This window comes from Aricia agestis, chromosome 9 (genome assembly GCF_905147365.1).
Source record: "Aricia agestis chromosome 9, ilAriAges1.1, whole genome shotgun sequence".
In the NCBI taxonomy this organism is placed as follows: domain Eukaryota; kingdom Metazoa; phylum Arthropoda; class Insecta; order Lepidoptera; family Lycaenidae; genus Aricia; species Aricia agestis.
Genome location: NC_056414.1, coordinates 12,944,020 through 12,952,872, shown reverse-complemented (window position 1 = coordinate 12,952,872; position 8,853 = coordinate 12,944,020). Strand labels below are relative to the sequence as shown.

At 35.3% G+C, this 8,853-nt stretch overlaps 2 protein-coding genes across 3 annotated transcripts; one reads left to right on the top strand and one right to left on the bottom strand.

Annotated features, from left to right (window-relative positions):
• Positions 1 to 2: 2 nt before the first annotated feature.
• LOC121730061 (cyclin-dependent kinase 10) lies at positions 3 to 5,117 on the bottom strand. The gene is made up of 8 exons (XM_042118857.1): positions 4,983 to 5,117; positions 4,782 to 4,900; positions 4,633 to 4,705; positions 4,367 to 4,541; positions 3,221 to 3,423; positions 2,030 to 2,257; positions 995 to 1,213; positions 3 to 227 (listed from the first exon to the last, which is right to left on the bottom strand). Exons 1-8 carry the CDS (start codon positions 4,990 to 4,992, stop codon positions 40 to 42), a joined length of 1,215 nt encoding a protein of 404 aa, XP_041974791.1. The 5' UTR covers positions 4,993 to 5,117; the 3' UTR covers positions 3 to 39.
• A 507-nt stretch (positions 5,118 to 5,624) lies between these two features.
• Positions 5,625 to 8,853, top strand: LOC121730248 (methionine aminopeptidase 1D, mitochondrial). 2 transcript variants are annotated; one of them, XM_042119215.1, is made up of 6 exons: positions 5,625 to 5,942; positions 6,202 to 6,415; positions 6,872 to 7,063; positions 7,395 to 7,502; positions 8,064 to 8,217; positions 8,583 to 8,853. In XM_042119215.1, exons 1-6 carry the CDS (start codon positions 5,896 to 5,898, stop codon positions 8,771 to 8,773), a joined length of 906 nt encoding a protein of 301 aa, XP_041975149.1. In that variant the 5' UTR covers positions 5,625 to 5,895; the 3' UTR covers positions 8,774 to 8,853. The 2 variants fall into 2 exon arrangements, with proteins under 2 accessions (XP_041975149.1, XP_041975150.1); XM_042119216.1 differs by having other exon boundaries at positions 5,869 to 6,052.

Here is an 8,853-nt window from a genome sequence, read left to right as displayed (position 1 = left end):
TATAGTCTTGAAATTTTATTGAACCTTAACCTACGTATCTTAGTCTAAGCGCCTCTTCTTGACTAGGGATCCTAGGAGATCGGAAATCGCCGGCAGATTGTTTGTTTGATCGTTTGCCCCCGTGTTGAGATTTGAGAGGGGGATGCTCAGTTGGTTGGACGATCCTTTCTGCTGGCCCTTCATGTTTCTGTGCTGTGGGAAACTTGGCATCAGCTTCGGGTCGCACGCTAAAAAATAGGAACATTTTATTATAACGCCTTAAAGTACTTTATTATATTCTTTGCTGCTTTGAATTTCTTGTTGAACACGGCGACAGGAGACGCACCAAAGAAGCTATAGACAATGACCTAACTACTCCAGTGCTCGGGGTGTCTGGGCGACCATAATAGAGCTTATTAATAGCCCAATATTCGATACGGAATCTAAGACGCGATATTACAATCAAACTCGTACAATACGAGACAAGTTTTACTGTCATAATTTTTCTAAAATCATACAAAAGGTTTGCGCACGTAACATGTGTTCTAATATTAAAGTGTATTGTATATTGTGTCATTGAGCCATACGTAATTTCCAAATCATTAAAAATAGGGAAAGTGCGAGTCGGACTCGCGCACGAAGGGTTCGGTACCGTTGGAGAAAAAAATAGGCCGAAAATTGTCTTTCTTGTATGAGAGTATTAATTATTAAAATATATTTATAATTGCGGATTCTGTGAAAATTCCAACTGCCTATCTGTTGTCATTATTGAAATCAAGCAAAAAAGCCAGAAAAATCACGTTTGTTGTATGGGAATTAATTATTATGTTTTTAGTATTTGTTATAGACTATAGAGGCAACAGATATAAGTACATAATCTGTGAAAATTTCAGAAGTCTACCTATAGCGGTTTTTGAGATACAGCCTGAAGACAGACAGACAGACAACAAAGTCTTAGTAATAGGATCCCGTTTTTACCCTTTGGGTACGGAACCCTAAAAGAAGAAATCCTTACGTAAAGGCTGCTCCTTGAAGTATGAGCTCTGCAAGCACTCCTCAGCAGTAGCACGCTTGTTAGGATCGTACATGAACAGGAAGTTCAGCAGCCTGAGACCCGCAGCCGACAGCCACGGGAACCTCTGCTTCAAGTTGTTGTACGGCTGCTGCTTCAATGTGAAGTTCTGTAGTGCCGGCAACGAACTGAAATCCGGCCAAATGGCATCCGATGGAGTCCCTGTAGTAAGAAATTTTTTGATTTGAGAAGTTTTACTTTGTTGCTATGTTATATACCCCGCGTTCCATTTGATGTTCGATCGTTTTTAACATCAAATTGAAGATTATGATAAATGTCAGACAAAGTATTGCTTACAATAATGTAAATGTCAGAAGTTAAAACAGCATTTTCTTTTCTATAGAGTCAGGCGGGCAGGACATTTCGTTATTGATGGATGCTTACAAAAATACCGATTGAAATGGTGATTGAATGGTGACTCATTATAATTGGTAATTATTAAGTACCATTAAAGAAAATGATTTTCTATTTTCTATTCCACACTCAATGCTTCAAAGCTGATTATAAATTGAAAAAATTATATATTTGAATAATTAAACCACTGAACTTGTTACTCCATTTAATGAGTTTTTTAAGTACTTACATTGAAAACAAAAAAATTTTTTTTCTTTGAAAAAATACAAGTCAATTATTTTTTTCATGATTTTCTCAAAGAGGGACTATTTTGATTTTTTAAATATTTTTTGTGTAAATAGCTAATACTTTGTAGAACATTCCTGCACTACTTACACCTGGATTAGGAGCTAGACTAAAAATACTGCTGAAGGGATATAGGTTTGACTCAACACGACTAAATTACTTAAGTCCGCCATCTGCCTGGGAATCAACTTCTCTGATAGTACTTATAAATGCACCAAGTTTTGCCGCGCGCCAACCAATGCGTCGCATTTCGTGTACTAAGCGTTCGGCGCATACGTTGCTGACAAATATGCCATCAGCTTTAAAATACATAGATTTTTAACAAAATATAACACATACCTAGCAAGTCAACAATCAATTCCAACTGTTCTATCTCAGATCTGCCAGGCAGGAGGGGTTTGTTGGCTAACAGTTCCCCGAGTATGCACCCAGCAGCCCACATGTCTAACGCAGGTGTTTGTTTGGGAGACTGCAGCAGTAACTCCGGAGCTCTGTACCAGAGAGTCACGACGCGGGGCGTAGCGCTGCGGGCGGGTGCGCCGAGCCAACGAGCCAAACCAAAGTCAGCTGAAAAGCACAAAATACTTATATAATTTTTAAAGAATATTGACACAAAGTGTTGTAGGGTATTTTCTAAAATTCTATAAATCGCAAATGTTGTATTTAAACCATCTGGCACAATAATAAAAGATTGACCCAACACGAGATGGAAAAATGAGATAATTTTAACTTTTGTGGAATTATCCAGAGGTTTATTTTTTGGAATTACTAAAAAGAGGTATGAAAGTCCTCAGCTTCAGACACACTGAATCAAGAGGATTTAACCTTCAAGCGGTCGCGCGACGTCTACTCCCTTATCCCTTATAAACTCCCTTCAATACATTTTAGCTGATATTATCAAAATTTCTCGTTCAATCCGTTATCCGTATCATTCTCTCAGTAGCTTGTCATAATAAATTGTCTACCAAATAAACAGCTACTCTCGGCACTCCTTTTTCAGCTAGGAGCTCAATTGTTTTGGTCCCGGCACCGGCGTCGTAAAGACGCCGCGCGCCTCTCGTATTACTTTATATGTAGTTTTAATATAATTGAGGTAAATTATTTGATATATTTATAAAACTAAGTTGATATATAACCGATAACATCGAGTGTTATTGCTAGATGAACAAAAATTTAGAACTAGGATTAGAAAATTCCGACCACTTTTTCAGCCCCTATTCACACAAGATAAGCTACCTTGAGTCACCGGTTTTTATAACTTACTTTTTACTAAAAATTCATTTAATTTTCTGGATTAATCGATTACTCTTAAAAAGAGTAATAATTATATTTATGAAATAATAAACACCATTGAATCAAAAGCGATTGGTTTCTCCAATTTACCTACAACGTCTTTTAGGTTACCCGCGACCACTGCCGTTACAAAAGAGCGCGCGCCCGCTTGAAGGTTAATAATTATACACATAACTAATTTATACTACTATTACAAATTACTATAAAATATTGTAAATTACAATATAAGACACATACCAATTTTCACACATCCTTTATCAGTTAGCAGTAGGTTAGATACTTTAAGGTCTCTGTGCACAATAAAGTTGGAGTGAAGATACTTCAACCCTTTCAGCACTTGAAGCATCAAGCATTTCACCTGCGACTCTGTGAACGGTGATGTCATGTTATCCAGTAGAGATGCCAAGTCTTGTTCACAGTACTCCATTGATAAGAAAATGCTAAAACATAAAAGTCAAAGGCTTTGGCACAAATTTATATTATCAAGGTTCATGTTGGTAGGTTAAAACCTGACATGTAATTTGTTTGTTGAAAGTTGTTAACTTAAAATTTCGCTCCCTTAATCTTATATCTTTAAACGAGCAATTCTTGTATATATATAAGTGGAATCTCGGAATCGGCTCCAACGATTTTCATGAAATTTAGTATATAGGGGGTTTCGGGGGCAATAAATCGATCTAGCTAGGAATCATTTTCAGAAAATGTCTTTTAATTCGTGTTTTATTGATAATCGATAAACTGAAAAATATGACTCTTCCTGACATCTATTGGCGAATAATAATACCATTTTATGAGCAACTAATTGTTTTAACGACCAGCAGATGGCGTTATTAAGTAACATGAAGTCAATGAGTGTTTGCTATACCGAGCAAAGCTCAGTCATCCAGGTATGTACTAATGTTTTATTCTAACAATATCTCAACTACACTTTATAAAATCAGTAATCAATATCAATAAATTAGTTTGTTTCTAGTTCGCAATTCTAAAATATTGTTTTTGAAACCAACCATATTTGTATAGTCATTACTCCCTAAATATTAGCAATAGGTAAGTTGTCTCGTCTCTTTCCAGTTTGTACCATTGAGGAAATTGATTCCTAGGCAGTTGACGGACCTATGTCATTTGGTCAACGTCAATGCTAGCTGTGATTAGTCGCATAGGTTTGAGATTACATGACCCAAATTACTTAGATATATGATATTGAATGTACCGTAACTTCTTGGTGGAAATTCATGTTTCACAGTAATAACATACACTTTTCATGCACTTTTTCCACTTTTATATACTAATAAAAGTGGAAAAGTGTATGTTATTACCTCAAATTACTTAGGTCCGCCATCTGCCTAGGAATCAACTTCTCCAATAGTACAATAATCTGTTTACCTTTCAAGTGACCGTCCAACTAGCACTTCTTTTAGTTGCACAATATTTTCATGGCGGCAGGCCATTAAAACTTGAATCTCTCGGAGTCCACTTAAAGGCAGACCATCCTTTTCTACATCCATTCTTACTTTCTTCAATGCAACTATGTTGCCATTTTTCTTATCTTTGGCTCGGTCTGTCAAATAGATATTTTTATTGGATAATCAACAGTGAAATACAAAATATTTTTTAAGTTTGATTTGATAAGATCACAGATATAGACTTACACACTATACCATAAGTGCCTTCTCCGATGCGATTCAATTTCTCAAATTCACCTACAAACCTGCATCTTCCTAACTGAAAAGAATAGCAGCAAGTAAATAAATTATCACGGGATGAAAATTATGCGGCTTTTTATAGGTTAAGTACTTACTATATCTTTTTCCGGTATTTCCATCATTTTTCCGGTTCTGAATGATATAATAACTCCCTTTCGAGCGCCTGGACCCGTTGGATCCACAACATCTTGATTTTGTAAAGGTTTCTCTGAATCTAAGGCACAGTAGGTATTGTTTTTATAAAATCATTGATTATGCTTTTTAACGATTTCTTTGTTTTTGTCGAAAATACTTACTCTGAGACATATTAATTGCTTGTGTTAAGTCAGAACAAGTTTAAGTTTAATATAACTCGTCACTTTTGTTAAATTAGTAATATTATAATTTAATTTTGTTTACACAAACATGCAATCAAGCCATGCCAACCATAAACATTTTTTTTTTTTATTCGTCCCGGTTCCAAATATATACTAGTAATCTGTGCCCGGTTCACGGTTGGGACAGGCGTTGGCGTTCGTTGCTCATACAGCCACCAAAAACAAGCGTAAAATCAAAAACACAGATTATCAATCAAAAAATATGTAAATACAAATGTCAAAGTCTTTGACAGTCATTTTTTTAAAAGATGTCTGATGTAGCAAACAACATTCTTTAATTAAATGTTCGCGCCTTATTTTCCTGTTATGAGGTTCGCGCACACTTTCACGGGCCATGCCGTGGCGCCGGGCAGGTTGGGGCTCAGTGCAGCGCAAAATGCGTATATAATAATTATTACTTATTACTACCGCTTCTTAGTTCTACCACATTTGTGTTTTGCGTTGACCGACATACATAAAAAGAACACACTGTCAAAAATATTCAAGAAGAAGTAGAAGAACGCTATCCAAAACAAACTAGTTTCTGCAGTTTTTTAAATTTATTTGCAATTTAATTAATTAATTATAATACAAAGTTATTAATCCTTAACAGTTTTATCAGTTTAATTAATAATTCACAAACTAAAATCGTGCAATAACTCTCCAGCGTCATTATGTAATTACAGAACACTACTCCTACAGCTACCGTATTGAATGAGGATTTTCAAATTTCAGGAGTATAAATTTAGCTTAAAATTTATAATAAATGCATTAATTAAAATAAAACCTTGAATCAGTACAAAATATATTTTCAAGCTCATAATTAAGGATATTAAAAAACTTGAAAGTGAATATGGCTAGCCTTTTAAAAAATTTTGGTAAATTTTGGAGAACTAATATGTAAGGATCATGATGTATTTTTAGATTAATCATCATTAATAATTGTTCATAACTTGTATAACTATGAGAATTCCAAAGGCACTAAATCCTCGTGTTCAAAGCCAAATATTGTAAGTTAAACTATTTTAAAAACTTTAGTAATTTTCCTAAAATGTAATATTTGAATTTAAAAGTAGATAAAAGGTATTCTTTATAGGATATATATTGTATAGTCTTTTTATTATATCAAACACTAAATGTTTTGTAAATTCAATTTCAGAAAAAAGTTTGGTGTTTACGAGAAAGTGTTGCCACACTACACAACACCTAGTAGAACTGTACCTGAACACATAGAACGCCCAGATTATATTGTAAAACAAAATCCATATGCCCCAAAGACACCAGAAGTTAAGAACGATGTTCAAATTGCTGGGATGAAGGAGAGTTGTGCCGTAGCATCTAGTATTCTAAATAAATTACATCCATATATCAAGGTAAGGTGGATTGAGAACTTATGAAATGTATAACACTCATAAGTCTTGTGGGTATTTCAATATTTTAGCCAATTTTGATTTTTATTTGAATTATGAAGGGGTCAAAAGTACTGCCAAATGGTACCTATTCTTTGAGCTACACCTAGGCTCGGCCCAGGCGTGTGGTTGACCGTTGAGCCTAGCTGTCTAGATACCTTTTCCATATTCTATTAAGTTTTTATTTTGATTATTAATTTGCTAAGGTACTATAACTGCTGGCTACCACACAGAGTAATCCATTTTGATTTTGTCAATGTGTGTACATACATCTCAGTGAATAAATGTATTATTCTGGTTTCTAAGTGTCTTAACCCATCGATTGTGGAATAACGAGACACAATAGCTTATCTATTGTTATCACGGCCGGATGCGGCCGCTTAGGGCTTCATGAATTAATAAATAGTTTTTATATTCCAGCCGGGAGCTACAACTGATGATATTGATGAATTGGTTCACAACTTCAGTATTGAGGCTGATGCATACCCCTCCCCACTGCACTATAAGGGTTTCCCTAAGAGTGTGTGCACCTCAGTTAACAATGTAGCTGTACATGGCATACCTGATTTGAGACCCCTACTCAGTGGAGACATCATAAATGTTGATATTACTGTAAGTACACAAAAATGTTAAAAATATGCAGCTATCTGCATATTTATTAATAATTACATAAGGTGTTATATTAAAACTACTAGTTGCTACAGTCTGATTGCAGAACAGAAAATTTTCTTTATTGAGCTACTGCAGCTGCTTGTCTCTTTTACTCCCTCACAAAAATATTGGTATCTTGTACGAGCAGGATAATTTATGCCAAATACCAATTTTATTTAATTTTTGTCTTGTGACCAGTTGGGCATCAGCAGATTGTAAATAATATACCTTATTTCCATTTAAATTGGGTTTTTTAAATTCCATCTGTGAATGTTTTTCATTATATTTTCAGGTATATTATAAGGGATATCATGGAGATTGCTCTAAAACTTTCCTGGTTGGTGATGTAGATGACAGAGGATTACAACTTGTAAATGTTACTGAAGAGTGTCTTGATCAGGTAAGGTTTATATTTAATTCCTAAGAGCAAAGAATTTGCGTCGTCGCGCGTCGGAACGAAATAATAACCTTCCCACTTATAACTTCACCTTCTGTGCCAAAGTACCGCGTTCGACGACGTAATGTGCCTTTAGGCTTTATCTAATACAGCTATCCCCAACCCGCGGCATGCGGCCCGCCGGGACTTTATTTGTGGCCTGCGTGATGTTAATCCATTTTGAAATTCGGCCATCGGCAAAATAATGTAAGTAAAGTCGTCGTAAAAGTCGTGATTTTTTTTTTTCACTTTTAAATCGTTAATTTTGAAGAACGCTTATTTTAACCCTAAAAACTTTTGTCGCGGCCCGCGACACCAACACCAAACCACGTTTGTGGCCCGCATGAAAAAAAGGTTGGGGACCACTGATCTAATACAATATACAAAGCAAATATTACATGTAATGTGTAAAACTGCAACGACTGACATATTATATAGCGATTGGCTTTATAATTTGTAATAACTACATAGTGACGAGTACCTGTTTATATTATTGATACTAATCTTAATGTTTTCACTTTCCAGGCAATAAAGTTATGTGGACCAGATGTGCCGTTTTGTGAAATTGGATTTAGAATATACCAGCACGCAAAAACAAATGGCTTATCAGTGCTACCAGCTTTCGTTGGCCATGGTATTGGATCTTACTTCCATGGCCCTCCAGAAATTCATCACACATGTGCGTATATATTACTATTATTTTTAACAAAAATAACCATAAATCTGAAGGCCAAGAATTTTTTTTCCAGTAGGATAAGAAACAGCGCGAAAAACTAACGTTTTAACGATAATTTCAATGATTCTAAATCAATTCAAACTTGTATTTTAATATAAAACAGTTCATAGTCTGTCCTTTTGCACCTAAATACTTGAATCGATTATGATGAAATTTGCTCAAACTTTTCAAAAAAGGACAAAGGATTGTCTTTATCCCGGAAAAAAAATGCGATAGACAGAATTTGCGGGCAACACCTATATTGTCTGGTTTCTTTCATAATAATATGAACTACTTCTGTAAAATCAAATTGTATCTTTACTTTCCAGTAAACCGCTACCCTGGTCTCATGAAACCTGGAATGACGTTTACAATAGAACCAGTGCTGTCCCATGGAAGTGTCCACACAGTAATGTTAGATGATGGGTGGACTATCATTACTGAAGACGGCTCCAGAACTGCACAAGTCGAACATACTGTTCTTATTACTGAAAATGGTGCGGAAATATTAACCAAATAGAATCTTAAATCATAATAATATCGGTGGACGCTTCACACCACGTCAGTCTGGCACTGTCATAAATACCTGAGGGACTTGTG

Coding starts and splice junctions, on each gene's coding strand:
- LOC121730061 (XM_042118857.1), bottom strand. Junction 3,424..4,366: donor GTTGGACGGTCACTTGAAAG/GTAAACAGATTA, acceptor TTTATGTTTTAG/CATTTTCTTATCAATGGAGT. Junction 228..994: donor CTTCAAGGAGCAGCCTTTAC/GTAAGGATTTCT, acceptor CCTATTTTTTAG/CGTGCGACCCGAAGCTGATG.
- LOC121730248 (XM_042119215.1), top strand. CDS start 5,896: ATGGCTAGCCTTTTAAAAAATTTTGGTAAATTTTGGAGAACTAATAT. Junction 5,943..6,201: donor AAATTTTGGAGAACTAATAT/GTAAGGATCATG, acceptor ATTCAATTTCAG/AAAAAAGTTTGGTGTTTACG. Junction 7,064..7,394: donor TCATAAATGTTGATATTACT/GTAAGTACACAA, acceptor TTATATTTTCAG/GTATATTATAAGGGATATCA.